Source organism: Lemur catta, chromosome 17 (genome assembly GCF_020740605.2).
Source record: "Lemur catta isolate mLemCat1 chromosome 17, mLemCat1.pri, whole genome shotgun sequence".
NCBI lineage: Eukaryota > Metazoa > Chordata > Mammalia > Primates > Lemuridae > Lemur > Lemur catta.
In genome coordinates, this window is record NC_059144.1 from 39,006,364 (window position 1) to 39,034,137 (window position 27,774).

General features: G+C 45.0%; 1 protein-coding gene across 3 annotated transcripts in view; it reads right to left on the reverse strand.

The window, feature by feature from the left end:
• ELMO2 (engulfment and cell motility 2) overlaps window positions 1–24,357 on the reverse strand; it is a 37,484-nt gene extending 13,127 nt beyond the window's left edge. Inside the window, exons 1-10 of one of the 3 annotated variants that reach the window (XM_045529207.1) lie at window positions 24,205–24,357; window positions 13,793–13,916; window positions 13,450–13,490; window positions 12,921–12,993; window positions 12,516–12,566; window positions 9,131–9,312; window positions 7,388–7,487; window positions 6,133–6,284; window positions 3,347–3,425; window positions 191–241 (exon numbers count right to left, since the gene is read on the reverse strand). In XM_045529207.1, coding sequence (XP_045385163.1) covers window positions 191–241; window positions 3,347–3,425; window positions 6,133–6,284; window positions 7,388–7,487; window positions 9,131–9,312; window positions 12,516–12,566; window positions 12,921–12,993; window positions 13,450–13,490; window positions 13,793–13,870 — 807 coding nt within the window. In that variant the 5' untranslated portion in view covers window positions 13,871–13,916; window positions 24,205–24,357. Of the gene's footprint in view, window positions 1–190; window positions 242–3,346; window positions 3,426–6,132; window positions 6,285–7,387; window positions 7,488–9,130; window positions 9,313–10,888; window positions 12,307–12,515; window positions 12,567–12,920; window positions 12,994–13,449; window positions 13,491–13,792; window positions 13,921–24,204 lie in introns of those variants that run through there. The other 2 variants (XM_045529206.1, XM_045529208.1) reach the window with 2 other exon arrangements.
• Window positions 24,358–27,774: the final 3,417 nt, after the last annotated feature.

Genomic DNA, 27,774 nt, shown 5'->3' on the forward strand with positions numbered 1-27,774 from the left:
CTCACAGAGGATTACAAGAAAAATCTTTCCAGTTTAAGAAGTGTTCGGTAGCTATTGCTAAGTTCCCTCCGTGTACCTTCAGCACACTAGAAATTTCAGTAATAATAGTAATACAATAACTATAATCATAGTAATAATTGCTATTATCAGTAACAAAATAGTAACAAAATGGTGTGTTCCAGGAACTTACATTCAGGATTATAGACCGAAGGTGCTTCTGTGCAAATGCATTGGCCATATCCTATGGAGAAAAATAAGTACATATCAGGGAAGGTGGCAGATGCACACCCGGAACAACTATCAAGAGGACAGTGATGTCATACCTCTGGGGCTTTTTCTCTTTCTTAAAGTTTTTTCCTTTCAAATGAAAAGTGGGTGAATGAAAGAAAATCTACCATCAATTGTATTTTATACTCTGAAAAATTTCTTCACTCTTTTTTGAGAGTGCAAATTAGCTCAAGTAGGGTTTCCCTTCTTAATGGCATAATGGACCGCATCATCTTCAAAGACAGACGTGGACTGCTTGAGGATGAGACACTTGCGTCACAAGGATGCCGGCAATGGACATTGCACGTGGAGCACAGAGCAGTGTGATGGATTCCAAGCCACATGCATCGTTCTACGCAGACCCCACCGCCAAGGCTGGAAGGGGCTCTGATGAAGCACTGGCCCCAGCTCCCCCCCAGCCCCCAGCAGACGGGCTGGGGCACCAACGCGCTAAGTCAGTACGTAGTCTGCGACTCTGCGACTCTCTCCTGACTGGCTGAGGGAGCAATGTGTTGGGTGCTTTGGGGTAATTTTTCATAATAGATTCACCTTTTTAATTCTATTTGATTCAGACTTTGACAGTAATGCTTTATTTATTTAGCAGATCCAAGAAATAAGGTATCCTACATAAATGAATCTTCCAGGGAGCAAAGCTTTAAGGGTTCTCTCAGAACCATTATTTTGACCATTCTTATGTAAATTTAAAAAATATATTATATACACTTCTTTATTTCTGAAGCAACTACAATGATTATAATTTAATCACTGCCAAGGACTTGGCTTCATCAAAAAGAACATCGGTTATTATTCTGTGTTGTGACACTGTAATACCCTGAGGAGCTATTGAAATGTGAAGCTATTTTCCCCTAAACAAAATGGTCCCAGATTACAATGCTTTTAATTTTTCTGACAGCTTTTCATAATTCTTCTGTCTCCTCCTTCCAATGTCAGCCATCACTTCTTACTAATGTTAATTAGTATGACTTCACTTTCTAAACTGCTGCCTTCATTTAATTTTATAGATAATTCTAAATCAATGGGCCTCAGGGAGCTGTCACACCTCTCCTATGGAGTAATATCCATGAGCTCTGTCATTTTTCTCGGAGCTAAAAGGCCTTTCTCACTTCCAGATTTCTAGCCATATTCCAAATGGCTGACACTGCCAGGAACATTAAGTTTTATTTTGCATTCCCTGAGCACATACTAGCTGGCAGAGGAGGAAGGTGGCCTAGAAACTTCTCTGGTAGCTATAGGCGGTCAGTTGAGATTAAATCTTGCTGTGGACAACTCACGAAGTGAGTAATTGACAGTGGTTTACAGCTCAAATATAAAGGTCTTAGACCAAAAGCCTCTCTGTGGTGCCGGGGGGAAGCACTTATCCTCTTTCACATCGTCGCAAAGCTGACCTCTCCAAAGCTCCCTCTAACCAAGAAATGAGCATCCAAACTCCCTTTTGTCAACTGTCTAACCTTGTCAGAGTCCTACAGTCTAGTAAGAGTCCAAAAAAGGCATGGATTTACCTTTACTCTTTTGCTAAGGCAAGTTGGACGGCGACGCATCTGTGGTATTGTCTAGATGAAAGTCACAAGCTGTTTCTGAATCTGATCTTCCCTAGCTGAACCACAGACCCATGCAAAGGAAAATTACAAAGGAAAGCTTGGGCCACATACCCTGGGGCAGCTACCCCCTAATCCTTTCTGTGACTCTAATCTGCAGTACTTCCCTAAGAGTCCTGACAAAGGAGATTCACAACCCATGACCTTTCCCTGGGTCTGGACGTGGCCTGAACATCTAGATCAGACCGTGAGACTTTGGCCCAGCTTTGACCTCCCCACCTGGAAGGCCCAGGGCCCTCTCCACACAGCGGTGCTACTTACAGTGACAGGCAGGTCTAGAGGATTAAGGTGCTTGTCCTGCCGGCAGGAAGCAAAAAGCACAGAGAGAAGCAGACGGAATGAGCTTTCAGCTTACATTCAAACATGGACTGGGAAGGAAGACATTAACAGAGCCAAGCCATCCAGAAGGACAAGGACAGACACAACCACAGATGCCCTGGTCTTCCCTCCAGAATCTACCAAGAGCTTGGTACGTGATCCCACTTGGATGGCATTTCACTGAGCCCATGATATTGACACAGAATGAAGTCTTACTTTTGTACACCATTAAGGTTTTTCTCAGAGAAATCTAGAATGTTAGTGTTGGAAGGGCCCTCAGAGATCATTTAATCTAGCCCTTTCATTTTACAGAAAGAGAAACCAAGACCCACAGAGCTTAAAAGACTAGTCCAGCCAGTAGCAGGGTTAGTACTTAGTCCCAGGCCCCTCAAATCTTAGGTCAGTGCTCGTTCCGCCACCCAGCTGACTCCCTGTTTCCTCCTGTGTAAAATGGGGGTCTTGCTTTTCCTCATGACATTCTTGTGAGGTAAATGGGGCAGATGTTGTTGCTCCCACATTACAGGTAAGGAAACTGAGGTTCAAAAAGGCCGAGCTATCTGCATGTTACACAGCTAATGGATAGGGGAAGAAAGATGTTTAGAATCTGGATCAGAGGACCTTTATACACGAAACTCAGTGTGAAGTCCCATTTATTTTGGACCCCTTGGACTCAGTGGTGTCCACAGGGTCTCCTCTTCCTTATTCTTGATCCTCTAACACAGGAGTTAGCAAACTATGGCCATATTAGGCTTGTTGCCTGTTTGTGTGAATAAGGTTATACTGGGAGACAGCCATACACGTTCATTTACCTATCTCCCAAGGCTGTTTTTGCTACAACAGCAACGTTGAGCAGCTGCCACATGAACCACAGGGCCCATGAAGTGGAGAATATTTACTCTCTGGCCCTTTAGAGGAAAAAGTTTGAAGGCTCCTACTCTGACCTAAGACCTGGCTGGTTTCCCCACCTAGTTCTCTCCTGAGTGTTCCCTAGCAAAGCCGCCCTGCTGGGCTCTGGCCACAGAGCGCTAAGAGGACTTTTGGGAAAATGGCTGGATTTCTGCTTTCTACACAGCAAAGAGTGGGTGGGGTCAGCATTATTCTCTTAGAAAAGCCCAGATGAAAAGTGTGTAAAGGCAACCACAGACCTGTCGCTTGTCTTCAGGAGCCTTCAGAAAAAGTGCGTTAATCAGTGCAATGGCGTAGGTCTGAATCTCCTGGTTGGAGCTGTGTCAATGGAGAAAGAAGGCAGAGGGAGATTAGAAGACTGAACAGCAAGATGATGCTTTGAGATGGTTTAAAACAATCACTCACAGATTGTAATCAAATCGTAATCTGAGGCTGAGTCTCAAAAGCATTAACGGTGGGCATGCTCTTGACCCGGCAATTCTGCTAATAGGAACGTATCCTGAGACAGTAATCAGAATGCTGTGCAAGACTTATTGACTAGGTGTTTCACTAAAGTACTGTTAAAAAAGGACAGCATGGTAAGTGATTCAAATGTTCACCTTAGCAACTCTGTTTATACGTATGAGAATCCTAGTAATTATTCAAAATCATGTTTTAGCGTAAAGATTCTTAACCTGGGATTCAGGGATGGACTTAGAGTATCTGTGAACTCCAGAAATGGTACGGAAATTATTCTACGTAGTTAGTCAACTATGTGATATTTTTTCCAAAGAGGTGAGAGTTCTTAGCTGTTAATGGATTTTCAAAGGTGTCTGGGATGCAAGAAAGGTTTAGAACTACCCTTTTAGAAGAATCTTTGACATGGAGCAATGTTCAAGATATTATTCAGTTAAAAAAAAAACTCATGGTACACATAGTATGTATAGTAAGATCCCAATTTTGTACCGGAGGGACATTCAATTAATGTTTACCAGTGGGTATGTCTGGAGGGGGCATAATGGGAAAATAATTTACTTTTTGTGCTTTTCTGTATTTTCTAAGTCTTTAAATACAAACTATCTTACTTTATTTTAAACAAACAAAATAACTACAATCATTCTCTGGAATCTCATAATCCTGGCACTTGACAAGATGTCCCCACCTGCCATGTCGTGGGTGCCTTCTGTGGCTCTTTCCAGAGGGGCTGATGGGCTTTTGGGTCCTGGTCAGGCAGGGGGCACCTAGGAGTCTAATAGAGGGCACTAAGTGTCCCTCAGCCCAAACAGCAGAACATGTAAGTTCTGGTGACAGCTGTGGACTTAAAGTATTCACCAGTGACCCTTAAGAAATGCCATGTTCCTCTATCATCCTTAGGGAGGCAACCGGGGTCATTCTCAATTCTGAGACAAAAAAAAAAACAAAACAGAGAAGTTCAATGCTGTGTGTAGAAACTTGTAAAAAACAACAGAAAGATAGGTGTGAGGTCACAGGAAAATCAGAACTCTATCTGGAGTTTATAATGTCCCTCTCACTCTAATCAACCTTGTTGGCTCTTTGCATATGAAAGCTAAGGCTGAAGAATTCTTTAAAAGTGACAGCAAGAAATCAGAGCTGCAAGGAAATCATTGTGCTTTCTTTTTACTTGGATTAGTGGAGAAAAACAGGGTGGGAGCACAGTTGAGCGAGGACAGGGCTGCTATGAACTGTCAAATCCCTGGAACCGGCAGGGGATCTGGCAGCATTCTGGCAATACCCAATACGACAGAAGTGAGTATGAGTCAGAAAGGAATCAACAATATTACCACCCTTGTTTTGGGAAGTCCAGTTTCCTTAAACGGTATAGACCAGTTGAAAGTGAAGTAAAAAGAATGGAGAGGAGAGAAACGGTACTCCAATTGGTTCATTTGTCATCTGTTTTTTTAATCTGGTAAAATGTTTTAGAATGTGATAAGCTTCTTTTTTTGAGACAGAGTCTCACTCTGTTGCCTGGGCTAGAGTGCCGTGGCATCAGCCTAGCTCACAGCAACCTCGAACTCCTGGGCTCAAGCAGTCCTCCTGCCTCAGCCTCCTGAGTAGCTGGGACTACAGGCATGTGCCACCATGCCCAGATAATTTTTTCTATATATTTTTAGTTGTTCAGCTAATTTCTTTCTATTTTTTTTTTTTTTTAGTTAAGACGGGGTCTCGCTCTTGCTCAGGCTGGTCTTGAACTCCTAAGCTCAAACAATCCACCCGCCTCAGCCTCCCAGAGTGCTAGGTAGAATGTGATAAGCTTCTTAAAAAACAAACACAAGCAAAAAAAAAAAAAAAAAAAACCAACCCTGAATTTATTAAATATCTACTGTGTGCTGGCCACTCTACTATACCATTTTTTAAATCTTCTTTGATCCTCACAGTCTGAGAGGTGAGGTGATTAACCCCAGTCTACAGATGAGGAAATTGAGGCCAGAAGAGACTAGGTAACTTTCTAAAGGCAGAGACCTCGTATGTGGTAGAACCTGGATTTGAACTGACATCCTGAACTCACATCCTACACAATACTTCTTATTATACTATTCTCCACAGTGCATTGTTAGTTCAGTTAAGTGTTCATTCAGCAAATACTAATTGAGCTTCTACTTAAAGCAAGGGATACAAAAATGGTTGGTCCCTGTTCCCAGGAAATTCAAAGTTTAAAGTGGGCAACAGATAATAAAAATACAGTATTTTATATAATTACCATAGGTACAGACAGGCACTATTTGGCCCATAGGGGAGAAAGCATCTAATTTGTCTGGTATGAGGGTGGTATAGGAAGATTGGGAAAACCTTCACTTTAGCCTAAGGGACAAGGGGAGTTACCGAGGATTTTAGGCAGGAGCATGACATGATCAAGTCTGAATTATGGGAGGAATTTTGGCAGTAGTGTGGAAGAGGTAATGAATGAATGAACAAGAAGACCAGTAGCTTGGAATATAAGCAAAGCAGAGGTAGGATTGGAAGACTTAAACAAAGTAAGAGGAGAAAAGAGGACAAGTGAAGGGAGTGGGTAGGGTCTCTTACTCACACTTGGAGGTGTGAGATGAGCTGGCCCACGGTGATTTCCTCTGCTATCTTCTGGTACAGACTCTGGCTGTTCAAGACCATGCTCTCCAGGATGGCCAGGGACCTCTGAAGGATTGACACATCCACCATGGGCTGGCTCACGTACCCTGCAATCTGGACAACGGAGGGGTAAATCAGCCAGGAAGCTCAGGGTCCAAGAAAGCTGGACAGCTTATGTATCTGATGCCAGCTCTTAAAGCTCTTTCCTTTTAGGCATGATAACCACATTTAGGCAGTTGTTGCTATGTGGACAGTGGTATCTGGGTTATGGCTACCCTAGCCAATGTGCCAGGAATCCCCTAGGCATGTGTAACTCAATTGCAGATTACAGTATCCACTCAGTTGTGTTTCCTCAAAATATACAAGCTTAGTCCTTTTTTTTTTTCCCCCAAAATAAAGGTTCAGGGCATGAGAAAGCAGAGTATAGAACACAAAGGATATTACCTATAGTGGGATCTCATTTTATCTCCATGTATTCTTTCTCTAACGTATACTTTCTCCCTATGCACACTTACAATATCATATACTTTGAGAGGCAGAAAAGACCTAGGATTCTTTTAATCTAATCCCTCTTCTCAATCCCCAATATTATTGACACATGGTAATTTCACTTTTGCCCAAATATCTCCAGTGTTGGCATGTCCCCAGTGTCCTAAGCTAATGAGGGGTGAAATTCTAGGTCAGCAGATATAATATTCATTGGTTTTAGTTCAGTTTTCTGAATTGGCACTGCCCCCTCTTGCAGAAGAAAGGGGGGGGCTAAACCAGAAGTGCCCCTCCTACGTACTGAGTTCAGTCTGATAATTGAAACAGGCTACCTTGCAGATTTGTAAACAGAAGGCAGATTTGCAAATGGAATGTACATTTTTTTATCCAAAGAGAAGGGAGAGCTCAGGAAGCCAGTCAGGAGACTCAAGGATAGCACTGGTTGACTGGCTGGTTTTATCCGAAGTGTCACTGACAATCCAATTCTACTTTGACTATATTCAGTTCAGAGAACCCAGTTCCACCTCCTCAGTGCAGGCCCTGAGAGTGTAACAAAGAGTAAATCTTTCAGGAGCCACAAGAGGACCAAAGCTCATGGATGAAAAATCTGGCCCCAGGGAATAGAGAGCTGACCCTCCCCAGAATGGCTGTCCTGCTCATGTCTCCCCTGAAGCCCAGAGAACAACTGGCAACCGAGAGAGGAGAGAAAGACAGACTGTTGGAGGCCTCACCTGCTTAATAAAGGTGATTGAAACCATGTCCCAGGAGACAATGCCATGGTCCATGAGCTCTAAGAAGGCAGTCAGGGTGAATGCCAGCATCTCACTGTAGCTGAGACATGTGCAACACACACACAAAATACAGAGATTCAGATCCGGGGAACACAGATATGAAGGCAGCCACGAAAGGCATGGATTTCAATGTAAATCCCTTGGGAAATCAGTCGCTGCAACTGGAAGTGCCTGCGTGCACACCTAGCCAGATGTAGAACAGATTCAGCCCAGGTATCTGTCATCAGAAAAACAGGTGGCTGGATGATTAGCTTTCCTTCCTCATATTGCTTCATCTTAGGGAAACGGAATCACTTATCTATTTCCCAGGACCTAAGAAGACATCAGGCCTTTGTCAAACTCCAACACTTGCTGGAGGAGCCTAAGGGAACTTAAGTCCCATGTTAATGTTTAGGTCAAAAGACAGCACAGAGCAGGAGAGAGTACAAAGTGTGAACATGGGTTCAACTCCTATTTGACCTTTTACTAACCAAGCAAATTTTATCTTTTCAAACTGCAATTTCTTCCTCTGTAAAATCGAGTTAGTCTCACAGCATTAACCTCACCGGTCTGTGGTGAGGGCAAGATGATGATATATGCACAGCCCTCGCTGGTCAAGAATAAGGATTAAAATGTTTTCTCTTTTTTGTCTCTCCTCCTTATATATTTAATCCTTTATACATCTGTGCAGTGCCCTAGAATTAACAAACAATATTGCCATTTACAAAGCATGTTCAGACACATTCTCATTATCAATCATCCTTACAACAATACTGCAAGGTAGGTATTATTATCCCCAAGTTAAGGAGGAGAAAATTAAGGTCCATCTAACCCTGCACTCTTGGGAAACTGCAGAACTCCTGTGTCAGTGCTGATGGCAGCCAAAGGCTTCAGGACTTCACTACAGCCGAAAGAGCCAATACTTAAAACAAATACCTATGATTAGTTGCTCAATTTGGCTGAAAAATTAAATTGCTGATCCATCGGCTAGGAGATTTCTGACTCCTTCTCTGCCAACTTAGGCTCTATAGGCTTAGGTGAGAACCCAAGCATCTGTTTATTCACTGCTGATCACAAGCCACAGCTTCCCACCACATTCATCCTAACTCTGGAGTATTATAAAGATGCCATGGTATATCACCAAGTTCGGGATCGCCTCCTCTCTGTGCAAATGTGTGGCAGGGAGATGGTGAATGGGCAGGGGTAACCTGTGGTGAACACAAAGGCAGGTGTGTGTGTGTGTGTGTGTGTGTGTGCGTGCGCGCGCGTGCATGTGCATGGGAAGGAGGGGGCCTGGAGAGGGAGGGAGCAGGGGAGGTTAAAAAGAGACAGACACCTGTTCTGGGAGATGATGGGCAGTCTGCACACAACCTTCAGCAGACCAAGCATTTTCCATAAAGTAGCAGGTCTGTCATGGACTGAACTCTCTCTTCCTGACTTCCATATCCCCGATTTTTACTACTCACTTGGCACAGTATTGTTTCATACTGTTACTTAATTTGTGAGAGCCCAACTACACAAGATTTAGGACCACAATAGTGAATCAGACCTCTCCGTATGGACTCTAGTGCTTGGCACACTGCTCCACATACACATGGTGTTCAATACACACCTTATTTGGACCCAGTGGAATGAGACTAGGATGCCCTGCTGAGTGCAGTAAATCTTTGAAGTTCCTTGGGACAAGACCTCAGTAATACTCACTGGGACAAGAGCTTGGTTCCACTTTCCACAAGCCTTGTCAGCACAATGATGCCATCCATGTTGATGAACTCAGTGGCAAAAGTCACGTCGGCGGAGAGCTTGGCCAGCTCTTTCATGGCATCCAGCCGGGTCTCCATGCTGGATGACTGGGTCCTCTCCATCAGCTGGCGTGCAGCCCGGGACTGTGAGACCAGGGACAAGCTTTGTGCCATCTGCTCCTTGCAGCAGGTGACGACTCTGTGGATAGCTCATAGGGGCCTTTCTGTGGACATCCAAACCTGAGGCAGAACTAGTTTTTCACACCACTTAGGAGTTGCTAAATAAATGTTTACTGGATCCATCAGGGAGTTACTAGTATGCCAAGACCAATGTGTAGTTATCAGTATCTTTTCTATACTACTCTGGTCTATGGATTAAAAAAAAATTCCTACCAAGGGAATACAAGAGAGATCTGGGAGCCTCACTAACTATGGCAAGTCACAGAGAAACAGATAGTGGTTTAACAGAGGAAAAACTTCTATTAATTAACACTGTCAGACAGTGGAAGAGGTTTCTCTTGAGTTATTGAGCTCCCTGTCACTAGAAGCAATCAAGGAGAATCTGGACAACCACCTGTCAAAGATGCTATAGAAGGGATTCTTGCATTAGGTGGAGAATTTAATCGGATGACCTTTAAGATCCTTTTTAATCCTAAAATGTGATAAGCCTGACAATTTTTTAAAACTTTCTCTCAAAGTCCATATCATTGGTCCTCCAAGTGATAGTCCTGGGGAAACTTTAAAAATATCAAGAGCCAGAAACAGTTAATTTCAAAATAGTTTCATGAAAATGATGGCTGGTGGAGACAAAACTTCCGCCCAGCACATGAACTTTTCCTAGCAGGAAGCCTGCCTCCTTTTCTGCAAGCCATGGCTAACATCCCTCTTCTGCGTTCACTGGTCTTTGCTTTTGCTGAACTTATTAACTTCATAGTCAACATCTCATTATTTACCATTTCAGCATTCTCTATTTTAATGTTCAGTGTTAATTTAATGTTCTCTGCTGGAAAAGAAGAGCCTTAAGAGCAAAAACACTCCTGTTGTCTTTCCCTTTTCTCACAGTATTAAGCAAGTGACTGGGGCCCAGTTCCTGCCGCCGGCTGAGGAGTCAGGCCTGCGGGCCCTCTCCTCTTTTCCCATTACAGAGATGGCCCTTCACAGCACACTGCTCTCTAGGACACAGAAATCCCCCACTATCTCTGCAGTGGAGGAAATGTGCACCACGAGAAAAGGTCACAGGATAGAACAATTTGAAGAGCACTGGTCTGCATCCCACTTAGAAACTTCCAACTCCAAAATGTCAATTTTACTCCTGAGACAGCATTTCTGGGCTGCTGCCTCCTGCTCCAGAGAGACGTGCTCCTGGGAAAGCCAACTGTGCCGTGCAAGAGGTCTATAAATGCTTCAGCACTTCCATAAAAGCGACTGACTCCGAGACTGTCATATTAAATTATCAGAGCTTAGGAGGTATGAAGTCCTTAAGGTGAGAAGTGCAGAAGAGAGGGAGGCAGAAGAGCAGGATGGTAAGAATACAGGCCTAGAGTCAGACAGACCTCGTTTTGAGAGCCGACTCGGTCACTTTTTAGCTGTGTGACAAGTGGCAAGTTAATTAATCTCTCTAAGTCTCTGTTTCCTTGTCTGCAAAATTGGGCTATCAAGAGTACTTATTTCATTGAGTATTTGTAAGGATTAGATGATACAATATACACAAAGTATTTACCAAAATACAGGTGTTCAGTAAATGTTAGCTGCTATCACGCCATACCTCCCTCCTCTCAGATGCGCCAGTCTCACTGCACCAAGAAAACAGGTACCATCATGCCCTTAATTTTCTGGGTTTTCTTCTACAAATGTAACCAAAGCTGCACCCACACTGATCCTCTTCCTCAAGGGGGGAGCAGTCACCACAATTCCCTCCACCTGGGCTTTGGGTCTGTCCCATCCTGACCCAGTAAGGTCCTGTTCCATTGATTACCCCATTTCTGCACCTTCAACCTTTCTCTCTCTTCCATCTTAACACATTCTCAAGGACACACAAAAAATTGCAACAGAGGTTAACAACTGTGAAGGGTTGGAGAGGAGGGGGACTGGGTAGATGGGGACAGGAGTGGGGTGAGACTTTTCGCTGTATCTTTATCAAACTCTCTGATTTTTGAAACACATTGCTATATTACCTATTTTTAAAAAGCACATCTTTTTGACTCACATCCCTCTTGAGTTACCACTTTCTCTGTGTGCTTCCTTTTAAAACCAAGCTTCTTGATATCGTGGTAGACTAAAGGTCCTCACTTTATTGCCATTCTTCTATTCAACCCACTGTAATCTGGCCGCCATGCTGGCCCACCAAAACTGTTTCAGTGAAGATAACCAGTGGCCTCTGACCTCCCAGGTCAGCAGACAGCTTTTCCATTTTCAGTTTACTAAGTCTCTCTGCTCATTAAAAATCGCAGACCACAAATCCCTCCATCCTGACTCGCTCCCTACCCTCCGCTCCTGAGTCACTTCACACTCCCGGTGTTCTTTCTGCCCTTCTGGTTGATTCCTCAGTTACCTGTAAGGCCTGCTCTTGCAGAAATCAGGGGGTCAGCCTCAATTCTTCCCCTTCTTTCATATCCAGCGTATTACATATTCATCGATGTCACTTCCTAAATACTTTTCATGTCCATCCTTTTACCTCTACGGCCATCTGCCTTCACTGGGCTGTTAACATTCCTCATTAGCCTCTTAAATGTTCCTCCTACCATCTAACTCCCTTCTTTTAGCCCATCTCCCACACTGCCACTAAAGTGATCTTTCCAAAACTTAAAATCTAGACATAATATACCTTCCTGCTTAAAATCTTTCAACATCTCCAGTTTCCTTCTGGAGAAGGTTCAAAGCCATGAGCAGGCCATCCAGTAACCTTCAATATCTGGCTTCTCAATGACTGCTACAGGCCTTCGGCCACCCAACACTCCCGCCTCCCCCACACGCAGCACAGCTCTGTGCCTTTGCGCATGCTGGTTTTTCTACTTGGAATACTTTTCATTTTCTTCTTTCTCTGGCTAATTCTTCTTGCTTATCCTTTAACATCTGAGCTAAGCATCCCCTTCCTCTGGGAAGGCTTTCCAGAAATCCCCAGGATTAGTTAGATAGTCCCTTTTCTGAGTTCCCACAACTCCCTAAGCAACTTTCTCTCAAGACCCTTATATTTGCTCCCCCCCCCGCCCCCCCCAGCTAGGCTGTGAGACCCGAGACTGACTTTTTAATCTCCATAGTCCCAGTTTCTAGAACAGAGCTTGGCCCATGATAGCTGCTCATATATGTCTGTTAAATGAATAAACTCCTAAAGAAGGAAGAATACCTACCGGGGAGATAGCCAATTGTAAGATTGTCCCATTCTTAATGTCACTGCGAGTCTGGGTAGCAAAAAACAAAAAACAACTAAGGTAAAACATTAAAATAGTATAAGCAAGTTCAATGAACAAGAACTTTTCGCTATTTTAAAAGCAGTTGTAGCTGAGGCGTTTCAGTCAGGCTCTTTGTCCCTCAGAAAAGGGCTTCTAAGATCCTCTTCAAGCACCCTGGGCTCTCAGGAAAAAGCCACCCTTTTCCAGCCACTAGAGGAGGACAAGGGCTGGCATGTCCCAATCTGCCCAGGGAGCAGCTCTTCACCCAACAAACGGAAGCTACCTGGATGCTAAGTAAGATAAACACCTGGGTGCTTCGCTCCAAGCAAGACCTGTCCTGATTTTGCTTCTCCCTGTACTAACCTGTTCGGTGATGTAGAGCTGGGGGCCGTCTGCATAACGGAGGGTGTAATACTCTGGGTTTGGCAACGACCACCTGTGTAAGAGAAAAACCGTACATCCCATCTGGCCATTCCTCTGAGCCTGTTCAGAAGCTGCGAATGAATAATTTTCAGTAGAGTTGCTCAAGGCCTGTTTGAAGTATAGTAGAAAAAAACTAAAGCTTTAGGTTGAGATGTTGAAAAAAATCACTTGCTCAGCCTTTTGTAAAGATTTGTACCACCAGAGTAGGTGCATACGATTGAGGGTGGGCTCAGATCCCACCAGGACCTCAAATAGAACATTCCTGAACTAAAAAGAAAAAATTAAGATTTATAGGAGGTCTTAGGGGCATCCCCATCAACTGTATTTTCTTCATAAGACAGCAATCCACAAGAGCCCCACACTGGGGTCCTGCCTAACTGGAAATCCTTTGCAGAATTCCCTTCAAGGTCTGGCAGTGCTCCTTCTGTCTGAGCTGCCAGGGTCGAAAACGAGTTCTGTTTCAACCTACCCGTCACAAACTTCCTTGATGATGGATGCCAGGGGCCGTTTCTGAAAGAAAAAGAGAGAATCTTCACTAGCAACCACATCCTACTCATGCCAAGGTTCTGCCAAGCAGGATCAAGAGATGGGGCATGAGAATAGACCTTTCCTGATAGCTTTTGTTGAAGAGGAAGCCTCTCCCAAGCCATGTTGACTGACCTTCCCCAGGGTAGACCAGGCTCAAAGCTCAGCCTTCCTGTTGCTTGTTCTTCCTCTCAATGCCAAGGGTCCCCCAACCCTCGAGACATCCCCTGCCATGCAGTCCCCAGTCCCCACTCCTTGTATCACTGCTTCTCATTTCAGGAGCATACCTGGTCGATTTCAAGGAGCTGGGCATTAGCACCTGGCCACTCAATGGCCACTTTGACAATGTCTGATGGTGGTGGCATCGTTCCCAATGGGCCAAACTTCTCCAAGACACACACACAGACACAGCTGCCTGGGCAGAAAGAATCAGAATAAAGAAAAAAGTTGCAGAGTGTGCCTTCATTTTTCATTCTTGTTATATATTTTGGAGGGTCTGAAGACAGATACTGTCTAAAGTAACATGGAACTATAGTTAACCCTTGAACAACATGGGTTTGAACTGTGTGGGTCCACGGACTCACAGATGTTTTTCAACCAAAAGTGGATCAAAAACACAGTATTGGCAGGATGTGGAACCCACATACATGGAGGGCCAATTTTTCCTATGCACAGATTTTGGTATGCATGGGGGTCCTGGAACCAAGCCCCCTTGAATACCAAGGGATGACTATACTTGGTTTGAATTTTTCTAGATCATACTGAACCTCTTCTTGGGCTTTTGTCTCTTGAGATTAAATCAGCAAGTAGAAATGGGACAAAGCTATCTATCATCTACAGATCAGCCAGTGGCAAGATCTGCCACTATGACACTTCCTTTTAAAGGTCAAGAGGTCTTGGTGGTAGATGAGCATATTCACTGCAAATTCCTGTCTGAAGACCTTCGGAGGGGTGAAGCATATGCTCTGAGACAGATAAGAATAGACAGGCTTTGCATGGTTGAGTGGATAGCTGAAGGAGCCAGGCTACTTCTGTCTGTGGGAAGATCCCAGTGTCAGCAGGGCCTAGCTATGCTCTCTTGCCTCCTCTCTCTACTTGCTGCTGCCACTCCTTTCCCCTCAAAGGATACAATGCCGAGCCTCCTCTGTGTGGGATGACGTTCAGAAAATGGGGAAGAGAACTGGGACAGGAAATGCTATTTCAGTCCCTATTGCCAAGGGCAAGGGCTGCTGAGGGCTCAAGAGCAGGGAGGTAAGGACATCCTCAAACAAAGGCTCCTCTATAGGAGAACAAGGCTTTGCTAGTACCTCTGACCCCCTCCCCTACCTCTCTCGAAAATGGAAAATAAATCATTTTGAGCAAGTCTGGAAGATGGGCCCATGTGACTGGTATCCTAGGCAACTCTTGATAGCTTAGTGGTATTCCAAGCAGTAGCTAAAGCATTCTCCCTCCAAGGTCTGACAAAGGGAAGTCACTCCGACTGATGGATTATTTCAATGTATATTTACACTCTTTGCCTGCAGGTTCAGGAGAGGCCTCTCTCTTAATGAAAAAAGACCTTTCTGCAACCTCCAGGTTTAACCACTCACCCGCAATCCATGCCTCGCTAATGGGGACCACCTGCCTCTCCTGGCATAGCAGCATAGCTGTTGCTAAGCTGTTATTCACGTACGCTATCAATTTTTCAGCCCAAACACAGATGTCAGTTCTCACAGCCTGGTACGTACAAATCTCTTTGGTGAAAAGGGGTAAAAGTCCCGTCCCCTACAGCATCACAGGCCTCAAAAAGATGGAAGCTTTCATGACCATTTCCTAATCAGGGTGGGCTGCTTCAAAAGTCGACTGTCAAAAATATCATGTCAGAACAGGATGATGTAAAAGAAATGGTTTTCAGGGTGCTTTCACTTATTTTGTTGAATCCTCCCAGCTGCCCTATGAAGCCAGCAGAATAGGATTATCACATCCATTTGAAGACGACAAAACTAAAGCTCCATGTTTTATTAAGTGTCCAAGTTCACCCACCTAGTAAGTAATAAAGGGGGAAGAGAATTTGGAGCTGTCTTTGGCCAGTGCTCTACTCTGAGCTAGCCTGAATTTCTACCTGTTGCAACTAAATCAAGCCCAAAGGGATTGAAGTGGGCTGGCCTGATGGCCCCTAAAGCTTCCACAACTTCTGCAGCTCCAGGCAGATTGTTTCATGTGTAATTTTTATGTGCCTAGACACACAACAAACCTCAGAAAAGAAACTGACCCCATCGTGGATGCAGAGAGATAGGAACACTCATACACTGCTGGTGGGACTGCAAACTAGTATAACCTCTATGGAAAGTAGTATGGAGATACTTCAAAGAACTAAAAGTAGAACTATCATTTCATCCAGCAATCCCACTACTAGATATTTACTCAAAGGAAAAAAAGACATTCTATAAAAAAAACATCTGCACACGAATGTTTATGGCAGCAGAATCCACAATTGCAAAGATGTGGAAACAACCCAAGTACTCATAAATACACAAGTGGATTAATAAAATGTGGTATATGTATATCATGGAGTACTACTCTGCCAGAAAAAAGGTAAACTAATACCTCATGTATTATCCTAGATGGAGCTGGAGCCCATTTTTCTAAGTGAAGTATCACAAGAATGGAAAAACAAACACCGCATGTACTCACCATTAAATTGGTACTAACTGATCAAAACTTATGCGCACATATGGAAATTACAATCATCAGGTGTCAGGCAGGTGGGAAGGAGGAGAAGGGGATAGGTAAACTTGCACCTAACAGGTGCAGCAAGCACTGTCAGGGGATGGGCACACTTGTAGCTCTGACTTGGGCGGTGCAAAGGCAATTTATGTACCCCCGGAATACTCTGGAAAAAAAATAAAATAAAATAATAAATAAAAACAAAAAAAGAATATCAGGGTCTCCTTCAATGAAACTTTGTAAAGTTCACAGTATGTGGCATTTATTCAATAGTGTCCTAAAAGTTGGGTTTAAAAAAAAAAAAAACTGGCCCCATTAGCATAACTTCTGCCCTGTTCCAATGACAGAGCAATGGAGTTCTCATTCCAGGGGTGGCACAATGAAGCTCTGAATGCCCAGGACAGGCATCCTTATCCTCACTGGTCAATCTGCTGTAATTAGGATGTGTGACTGCACAGTTGTGAGGTCATTTTTAAAAAACTGAGATATAATTTACATACGATAAAATGCATAGAGCCTAAGTGTACATAGGTGTGTGTATATATAAATACACACACATCTCCCTGTAACTACCACCCAAACAAGACACTGAACCTTTTCATCACCCCAGAAAATTCCCTCATGCCTCCTTCCAGTCAACCCCCCACCTCCCAGTCTCAGTGCCATGGTGACTTAGTAGTAATGACATTACATCTGATAGTAATGTATAGACAGCCTCTTTATAGCTGAACACTCACTTCTATAGCATTATTATAGTGGATGCTCATAAGAACCCTGAAAAACATTCCTATTTTTCAGGTGAGCAAGATGGACTGAGACACTTGCCCTCCATGCACCTCTTCCTATACCCCTCTCAAAAGAAAGAAGGCAGGCAGGGAGGGAGGGAATCAATCAATCAATCAGAACTGGGTCTCACAGCTAGGCCTTAGGACTCCAAAGTTAGTTCTCTTCCCCCCCCCCACATAAAACTTTGATGATGATGACAACAATGAAGATATTAGCTAACAATTACATAATGCTAAGGCACTATTCTAAGGGCTTTACATATATGAATTCATTTAATCCACACAGCAACGCAGTGTGGTATGTTTTTGTCCCCACTTTACAGATAAGAAAATGGAGACACAGAAAAGTTAAGTAGCATGCTCAATGTCACATACCCAGTAAGTGGCATAGCCAGAATTTAATCCCAGTTGTCTGGGGTTGTTAGAAAGCCAAGTGCAAGCAAGTAGCTAGCTCTGTACCTGGCCCACAGCAGATGCTCTGTAGAGATTTTGGGCTTATGTATCTAAAGCTGAGAGATCTTTATAACAACAGCTCACTAATGTAACAGAAAATAGTACCCCACTCTCTAAAGCAGTCCACATTTTCTTGTGTGGTATTCAGTCCTTCACAATTTAACCAGATTCTTCCCTGGACTACTTGTTATTTTACGAGGCAGGCCATGTTCTTTCAATTCTTCCGTACCTTTGCACATTCTCTTCCTTCCACTGACTGTCAGAAGAGCTCCTATTCAAGCTTCAAAGCCTAGCTCAGATGTCACCTCCCCTCTGTACCATTTTTAGCTTTCTCTACCTTTCCCTGGCAAAACTAAATAGGATAGGGGCCTCTGTGTTCCCACAGCATTCCATTCATACTACCACAAGGATCCTGTCCTACTCTATTACAGTTATATATTTACACATCTCTCTTCTTAGCTCCTCCTCCAGGGCAGGTACAACCCTGTAGTCTCATAATCTAGCACAACATCTGACATACAGTTAAGGTTCAGTAAGTGCCTGTGTCTGCTTAAATCCACCAGCTCTGACTTCCTCCACTCCTACGAACCAAGGATGGCTCTGAGCGGACAGGAATTGGCATGAATTGTTCCGGTTGTCCAGTAGTCCCTCTGTGTCCCACTATCTTCCAATGACATGGTATTTCCCTTGCTTAAAGCCTTTTCACATCTAACATTAGAACAAGTCTTACTGAAAAATCAGATTTAGCACCCCTGACTCTTGTTAAAAGAAAGAAGAAAATATCCCTCTGCTTTTCTCCCTGTGGAAACATCAGGTGATGGGAGAATAGAGGTAATAATATTCTCTAGATAATATTTCCAGGATAAAGGATCTCCTTGTAGGGAACCCTTTTAGCACGTGTTTGCTTACTCTCTTCATTTTCATTTTTAAAAGGAAGTGGAAATTAGGTCAAAGCAATTCAATAACATTGCAAAATTCTCAGGGTTATAAATAGCCTCTTGCTCCACCACTCAGCAGTACTGTAGTTCAATAGCAAACAGCCAGGATGAGGGAGCCATAGTTCCTCATCTAGGCCCAGGGGGCCCCTTCCAGATTAAAACCTCTCCACCCTTTTTCCTACTGCCCCCTTTAAAGCATCACAGATATATAGATGATTTAGAAAATTCAAAATGCCACAAAACAGGAGAGGCACACAATGATCTGAAGAAGATAATTCTACTATAAGGCATAAGAATGAAAGACCAGCTTTTCAAATACAGAGCTGGGGCCGGGCGCGGTGGCTCACGCCTGTAATCCTAGCCCTCTGGGAGGCCGAGGCGGGTGGATCGCTCGAGGCCAGGAATTTGAGACCAGCCTGAGCGAGACCCCGTCTCTACTAAAAATAGAAATAAAAATTATTTGGACAACTAAAAATATATATAGAAAAACTTAGCCGGGCATGGTGGCACATGCCTGTAGTCCCAGCTACTCGGGAGGCTGAGGCAGTAGGATCGCTGAAGCCCAGGAGTTTGAGGTTGCTGTGAGCTAGGCTGACGCCACGGCACTCACTTAGCCCGGGCAACAAAGTGAGACTCTGTCTCAAAAAAAAAAAAAAAAAAAAAAATACAGAGCTGGGGTAAAAAAGAGAAAAATAGCAACATCAGTGTCTCCAATGGCAGTCGAGTCTCCAAGTGGCATCTGGAAAGTGAGCTTATAAAATCTGTACCTTACAAAAGGTCCCATGGAGTTTTATCAATCACCCATGCAGTGACTGCTTCATGAACTGGATTCTGACAGCAGGGTTGGAGAACCTATCTTAAGGAAGGAAGTGAAAGATGATCCCCTCCCATTAGTAAGGAATTCAGATGAAGAATGCCAGAAGGTTTCCAGCTTCCCTCCCGCTCTCCATTCCGTTAAGATAAGGATGATATGTGCTTTTTGTTCTGCTCTTTTGCTTTTGATTCAGTGGGGGAGGCCTGGGTAACTTTGGTTTATGTTTCCTGCAACAGAATGCAACCTCACTACGAAGGTAACTACAGGTCACACTCTCTAATCAAGAATACAATCGCAATAGAGGCTTCCCTCTCTGAGATCTTCTCATCTGAGAAGTGACTCAACTTCCCCTAGTTCAGCCCACTGAATGAGGATGGGGCTCTGAGGTGCAGAAGAGGGTGGATTTGGTTGGCAGAGATTCAGGTTCTTACATTTACTGCTCAAAACCCTGGGAAAGATCACCATACTAACAGGAGCTGAGGTTTCTTTTTGTTGAAATGTGTTGGACACAGTACTCACCCAAACATGGTTAAAAGCCACTAACTTACATAGAGGAAAAGTGTGGTGAGGAAGGGTGGGGGACAGGGTAACAGTTTGGGTTTCTTCATCTTAACTCCGACCCTAAGAACTGCCTGGGTTTCCTCTTACCCTGCATAGAAACCTTCTACAGCGTTCCTATTCTTAAAGAATAGTGCTTACACTCCTCAGTAGAGCATTCAACCATGGCTTTCTGGGTGGAACGGGCTTTCAGACTCACCCTTGCAGATGCTATGTTCCCACCAGACCACCTGTTCCCAGAAAAACCCCGTTCTCCTGAGTCTGTACTTTTGCTGTGCTATTATTCCCTTCTCCTTGTCCAGCTGTCAAACTTCTACTCAACCTTCAAGGCCCAGCTAAGGAAATCACACTTCTGTGAGGCTTTCCTAATCCTCTCACCTCAGGTAAGACTAATTGCACCCCCATCTGTGCTCCCAGTCTTTTACACATGCCTTCATACACATACCTACTGATGTACAATTCTGTGTGTGCAGTCTCTTCCCTGCTACTTCCCTGCACACCAGCAACATCGGCATGCCGGCAGCCTGCCGAAGGAACGCAGAAGCGCCCCTCCAACCCAGACCCACCAAATCCCAATCTGCCGTCAAACAACATCCCAGGGTGGTTCAGGTCCGGGAACCAGGCTCTAGACCAGTGGTTCTCTACTCGGCTGCCCATCATCAATGCCCACCCCAGGCCATTTAAAAGCTCCCCCAGAAGATTTTAATGGGCAGTGGTTGAGACCCACAGCTCAAGGACGGTTGGCATCCTGAGGGCAAGGACTCATGAAGCCTGTGTCTACGCCCCCACCCACCTACTTTCCCCCCCGTTTGCAGCACGGTGCCTGGCGCACAACTGTGTCCATAGAATTCCACACCAAAAGTACCCTCTAGGGTGATCCCAGGCCTAACTGCCTTGAAAAGAGAATAAAAATTCCTGACAGAGGATTATCAATTGCCTAGAACATTCCACAACCCTAACTACAATAACTGAGGAGACGGATTTAGAAAGGCTCAGCATTTACAGACTATCTGCCTCAGTTTTGGGAAATGAGAGGAAACAGGAACTGAGATGGAAAATACAGGTGAACTTCAGAAAAGTGTTTCCCCTCAAGAGACTACTGCGGCTGCCCTGGGAGATGGAGCCGGGGTAGCAAGGGAGTGTGGTGTTCTGTGAAGAGTCCTGGGATATGACGGAAATCTTGGGCTGTGGGCCTGACTCCTTCAACACTGACCATAACAACACAGCATTGTTCTCAGTGTAAAATCAGGCCAACCCCACTCATTATATAAATAAGGGAACTGAGGTCCAGAGAAGCTGGCAAGGCCACACCACCAGTTAAAGACAAAAGAAGGCCTTGGTCCCCCTTCTTGTTTAGTCCTTCCCCTGCAGCACAGCTTCGCCGCATTCTCTGGACCAAGGTCCTGATCTACATGAGGGGGGTGCACTGAATGTTGTCGAGGTTTCTTCCAACCTTGACCTTCTAGTGAGGCAGTGTAGCTTAACAAGAGCTTGTGTTCTAGAGTGGGAAGGACCTGAATCTGGATCTCAATCTAACAATTTCCTCATCTCTGTAAAGTGGGAATTAGAATCAACCCTGTCCTGTAAAGTCATTGTGAACATTAAGTGGGACAATAAAGCATTAAGCATAATAGCAGAATTCTAACTGTAAACTTGAAGAAATTACAAAAACACTGTAACCATGTTTCCTCAACATAAAAGCCCCACCTGCCAAGCAGGTATATATTTTGTATATTGATTACAAAATGAAAGAATGTATGTGAAGGCATTTGGGGAGAAAAGTCAATATAAAAGGGAAAGCACTTGTTAGTGTTGTACTATCATTGATATTATAATTTCCTAGAGGAAGAACCGTGGACAATTTTATAGATAGTTCCAGAGCAGCAGCCAATAATGCCTGGCACATAACAGGTGGTCAACAAATCTTTTCTTGTGACTCAAGTTAAATCAGCATGCCTAATGAAGTTATAAATTCAAATGTCTTAAGTAGCCAGGCAGGTAAGTAAATAAACCAAGTATCCTCTATGTGGGGACTGGGCAAACTGCAAAGTACCACATTGCCTAGAGGAGTGGAGTTCAAATTCAACATTTTTTAAAACATACGCAGCTTGGCCAAGACAGCCACTTTGCAGCCTCTGTCTTGCACATCATCTAGTCATTTTATATGATCCAGTCTTGTCTTGCTGAGTACACCATAAGCATCCTGAAAATGAAGGCTGCAACTTAAAAGCCCCCAATCACCACAAATGGCCTAGAACAGCGCCGGCCTCAAAGTAGGCACTCAGTGAGCAATTGTTAAACTGAAACCCGGACTGTAAACTCATGCCTAGTATTTCCAGCATCTCTGAGATGCTGCAGGGTGTTTAAGTTTTTCTACCCAAGTCCTGGGACCAGGCTGAGTTAGCGCAGGCTGAGCTGAGGTATGGTGCTGGGTCAAAGAAGGACTTGCCTTGCAGATTTTTCTTTGATTACATCAAATATGCTTTTTCCTGAGCCACCTTGGCAGGTGTTACTGCTACATCCAGACATATTATGTTGGCATGGGACATGCTAGACTATGTTGTATACTGCCATCATTGTTTTTAAGAAGTTTGGTCTTCACTTCCTGCACCCCCAACCTGCCTTGGCACCTCCTAGACAAAGCATGAGGTACAGAAAGACCAGACTGAAGATTAACAGATGGAGGTTCTAATCCCGCCTCCTCCACTCATGACCTCTAGGATGGTCCCTGGCAAGTAACATCTTAGAGGAGCTTCACTATTTTTATCAGTAAAATGCAGATAACAATAGCTATCTTAAAAGAACTCTAGAATGAATTAAACACCATCAGGTATATAAAGTGTCTAGCACTACATGGCCCAATACTGCAGTCCCTAGCCATATGTGGCTACTTGAAAAGTGGCTACTGTGAAGTGAGATGGGCTGTCCTCAGTGTAAAATACCAGATTTCAAAAACTTAATACAAAAAAAAGGTAAAACGTCCCATCAGTAAGGTTTTTATATTGATTACATTACAATAATGTTATTTTGGAATGTATTGGGTTAAATAAAATATATTACTACAATTAATTTCACCTTTTAAAAAATGTGGCTACTAGAAAATTTAAAATTACATATATGACTCGCATTATATTTCTACTGAACATCATCTAGCACAGAGCTTGACACATAAAAAGTATTCCAAATGTTGGTTTCCTTCCCCCACAGGTAGGGCATCAGCGACCACGATTCACATCCCCTTCCTCTTGCCAAACCCAAACCCTGCATTCATTTATTTAGTAGATATTTGTAGTGCCTGGCCCTGTGCGAGATGCTGGAGACATGATAAAGGGCAAAGCCACCCACTATCTTCTTCCTTGTGGATCCTACTATTGGGTGGGATGGATAGACAGGCATTAATACTTTTGTAAATAAATGCAAAACTGCAGTTGTGCAAGTGTTGTGAAGAGGTATTAATATACATGGTGATGAAAGCGGAGAACCGACTTGGGTCAAGGACTCAGGGACCAGGGATGCCTCCCCTGTGTAAGTGACACCAGAGCAAAGATTTTAAGGATGAAGAGGAGTTTACTAGCCAGGGAGAAAGAGCAGCCCAGGGAGAAGGAATAGTGAAAGGCACTGAGGAAAGCAAAAGCTTGGGATGCAGAAGGAACAAAAAGAGGCCAATGTGTGGAGAACACTGAGCAAGTGGGACTAGCAGACTGAGACTTGGGAGAGGTCGGTGGGACCTCCAGGGACTGGGGAATGAACCGGGGGGTGATCCTGCCAGGGGTGGAAAGCCGGCCAGTTTCATGCCCGAGTGTCCAGATCTGATCTGCATTTTGCAAAGATTTCTCTGGGCAGGGTTCGAGGCGGACAGAAGAGCGGCCCCAGTGCTTGTGGGCAGACCAGCTAAGACACTGCAAGTGTCAGGCAGGAAGCGACAGGCCTGAACTGAGGGGTAAGCGGCCAAGACAGAAAGTACACGGACTGGGGAGCGGAGGGGCTGCTGAGCCGGCAGGATCGACGGGGCGCGGTGACGGGCGAGGTCAAGCTTGACCCCCGGGCTTTGGACCTGTGCCAGCCCGCCCCAAACGCTGTCCCGGCTCCCTTCAAGCCTCTCCCACCCCTCCCTCCCCCTTCCTCCCAACCTCCTCCTCCCTCCGACCGCTGCCCGGCCCAGCCCCCGCGCCTCACTGCCCGGCCCGCCCTCTTCCCCACCCGACGCCCCTTCTGGGTCCAGGACCCCGACTCCCCTCACGCCGCGCGGACCCTGCTGGGCCGCGACCCCTCGAGGGCCGGACGAACCGGCGCAGTCCAGCCCAGGCCCGCCCTCTCCAGCCCCTCAGCCCCCGGGGCAGATGCAGGCCGCAACCCCCGACCCGGCCTCTCCTCCCGGCGTCCCTCGGGCCCGGCCCCTCTCCGCCGCCCCGCGAGCCCCGGCCCCTGGAGCGCCCCTCACTCACCAGGGCGCTAACCTAGGCCCAGCTCCCGCGCCCGGGTCTAGCCTCGGCGGCTCCTCCAGCCTCCGCCCTCCCCGCCCTCCTGGGACCCCGCCCCGCGCAGGCCGGCCCAGGCTTCGATTGCTCCGTTTCGCCGTCACGTTGAACTCTGTTTCTTCAATTGGATCGTTCATCTGTCACTCAAGAAAGGGCGGGCCCAGCTGCTAGTTGGGGGAAAAACGCCGGCGGTCCCCGCCCCCCTAGTAGAGGCCTCTTAAAGAAACAGAACGCCATTTCCCGCGGGCTTCGGGTCTGGAGGAATGTGATTTCCCAGCAGACCCTACAGGCAGCTTTTTTTTTTTTTTTTTTTTTTCAAACTTTTCTTTTTTTTCGCAGTCCGAGAGTGAAGGAAAAGGCTTTGGCTCCTTGTGACAAATCACGTTGTGAGGACTAAGCTGTCCTCTGGTTTCACTCCACTCTGTGCCCAGCGGGCACTTAACGCAACTCAACAGTGGGGATAACTGTGGTTTGGGGAACTGAGTGGGAGGTGACAGTCGTGTCAGAGGCACCACCGAGATGGAGCTAATTATACCGGCACCCAGGGCTGCCCGTGGGCGCTGAGCAGAGGCAGAAGGGTACAACTCAGCTGTACTGTTGGTAGAGATCCGTAGGAGGTGGCATTCGTCACTGCACCTGCGGATCGGAACAAGGCCGGGCACCGCGCCAACGACTCACTCCTGCTGTTTCTCTTAATGCTCACAGCAGCCCTGTGATGTAGGTAGTATGCCGATCCCCTTGTCACAGATAAGGAAACTGAGGCTCAGAGAGGGTCAGAGACCTGTAGCTGGTGATGGGCAGAACAAGATGCCAAGCTACCCCAGTATGATTCCCAAGTTTATACTTTAATCAATTCGTCTAGAAGATCCTTACAACAATCCCGGGAGGTAGGCATTTTGTTGTCCCTTTTACAGATCAAGAAACGGATACTCAGCAAGAGACTAAATAATGACTACCACTTACATGGCACTTCACAGTCAGCAAAGCAGTTTTACAGATGTTGTTTCATTTGATCCTCAAAACGTCTTGGGATCAAGATGATTTTTATTAGTCCTATTTTACTGGTGAGTAAAGTGATGCTCAGGGAGGTTGAGGTTTAGTCATAGCTAACATTGCTAAAGCCCTGGCAGAGGCTGCTCTTTCACTTTCTCACTGGCTGGACCCAGCCTTGACCTTGTGATGATGAAGACCTGCTGGGAGACTGAGCCGCAGCATATAAGGTGCCAAATGATCAAATGGAGCCAAAAGCTACCTGCTGACCTGGGATACTCACTTCATGCTTTTATATGAAAGAGAAATAATCTTCTTTTTTCTTTAAGTCACTAACTTTTTTTGGGGGGGGGTGTTTGTTAGAGCCAACCCTACACTCACCCAACACTGAGAGTGAGAACCTCTTTAAATTTTGTTCCCTGGGTGCTTCACTTGCCTCATCCCAGTCCTGGCCCTGCTTAATAATGCACATTTATCCATGGAATGAATCAGTCACCTTAGCTTTACAATACTTGGTCTTTTTTTTTTTCTTGATATGCAAGTGCAGGTTCTTTGATTGCAAGTTCTTAGGAACCAATTCTGGCTAACTTTACCAGGAAAGGATTTTATTGGCAGGCTAGTGTCTAACTCACAGAGGTGACAAAAGCTGGAGAGTCTGTCCTTAGAAAAGGACAGAGAGCAGAGATGCTTGGGAGTTTAGGTAGCCAAAACGAATCAGTTCCATCCTTTTCTCCACTTCCTTGATCACAGCTTTCTTTGATCAAAGTCTCTGGAGCAAGAGTCCAATAGGCCAAGCTCTGATTAACATGTCTATACTTCAGCTAAGAAAAGCAGGCATCTTGGTTGACTGCTCCACCAAGACTGACACTAATGAAGAGTTCCAGATCCTCTACCCATATCCCAGCTACTACTACTGGGCAACTGAGGTCAAGGACCTTGTTTTCAGGCTGGGATCAAATAGGAGGAGGACCTGCAGCTGAATGTCATGATTATACAAACCCAACACAATGTCTTGCACATGGTAGAGCATAGTAGTTAAGACCCTCAGCTTTGTAATCATATAGACCTCTCTGCGACTTACCAGCTGTGTGTCCTTGGGTAAGTTACCAGCTTTCTCTGAGCCTTGGTCACCTCATCTGTATAATGGGGAGAATAACAGTACCAGCCTTAATGGATTATTGTGAGAATTAAATAAGTTATGGTAAATATACAACACTTAGCACTGTGCCTGGCACACAGTGCTCAATAAATTGTAAATTTTTAAAATTATAGTAGGCTTTCAATAAGTATTTACAGTGTGAGTGAACTATCTATAATTAGTTCCCCTAAAATCACATCTGAAACTGGAACATATCAAAATACTCCTCCCAGTTCTCTAATCCACTTGACTGTATGCACTTGCGAACTCTGTCATCCGCTTTGGGGCCTCACTTCCCTTCTTACAAAGCTTAGAACCCTGGTCTTCACTATAATCACTCCCTCCTGTTCACCCTCAACTCCCTTGCTCCCTTCTCTCTCCAATTATTCACCCTAGAGAATCCCAACTCTGCTCAAACCCAACTCACCACCATTCCATACCTATGCCCACAAGTGAAAGAGGCTGGAGAAAAATACAGAACCTTTCTGGCTCAAGTGGGTCCTTGGCACTGCGGGGCCATCCTGCTGTTGCCCTAGTCAATTCACTCTCACTTGCCCAGAGGCTATCTTGCACCTTCTCTCTTCTGCCTTCAACTATTCACTTTTAATTGAGGACCTTATTTCCTTGGAGATGAAAAAAAGAAAGAATAAGGAGAAAATGATCTCATCTTCTCATCTCCAAATCCACCAATCCACCCGTGTCAGCACCCTGCTCCTGTGTAAGGGCAAAACTCTGCAGTTGTACCCTAGATTTCATCTCCTCTCCCCTCAGAAACTTTGCTTCTGCAGTTCTCCCTTCTCCCCTGCAACCTCAATGCTTCTGTCTTTCTCATCAGCATCCATGTGCGCTATAATAGGGCACGTCTTTAGAGTGGTGAGGAGCATAGAGACAAAATCTTTACCATGTTCTACAACTGTAGTCCCCAACCCTGCGCCATGGACTGGTACTGGTCCGTGGCCTGTTAGGAACTGGGGCTGCACAGCAGGTGAGCAGTGGGTGAGCAAGTGAAGCTTCATCTGTATTTACAGCTGCTCCCCATCGCTTGTATCACTGCCTGAGCTCCGCTTCCTGTCAGATCAGCAGCGGCATTCAATTCTGCATTATAGAGTTGTATAATTATTTCATTATATATTACAATGTGATAATAATAGAAATAAAGTGCACAATAAATGTAATGCACTTGAATCATCCTGAAACCATCACCCGCCTCCCTCCCCGGGGGTCCATGGAACAACTGTCTTCCATGAAACTGGTCCCTGGTGCTAAAAAGGTTGGGGACCACTGGTCTACAAGAGCTTAAATCATCTGGCACTTTACTTCTTTGACTTAATCTATTTCTACTCTACCCCTAGCTCACGGCTTGAGTCTTACAGTCAAATTTCCCATTCTTCAAAGACAGTTCCTTCCCA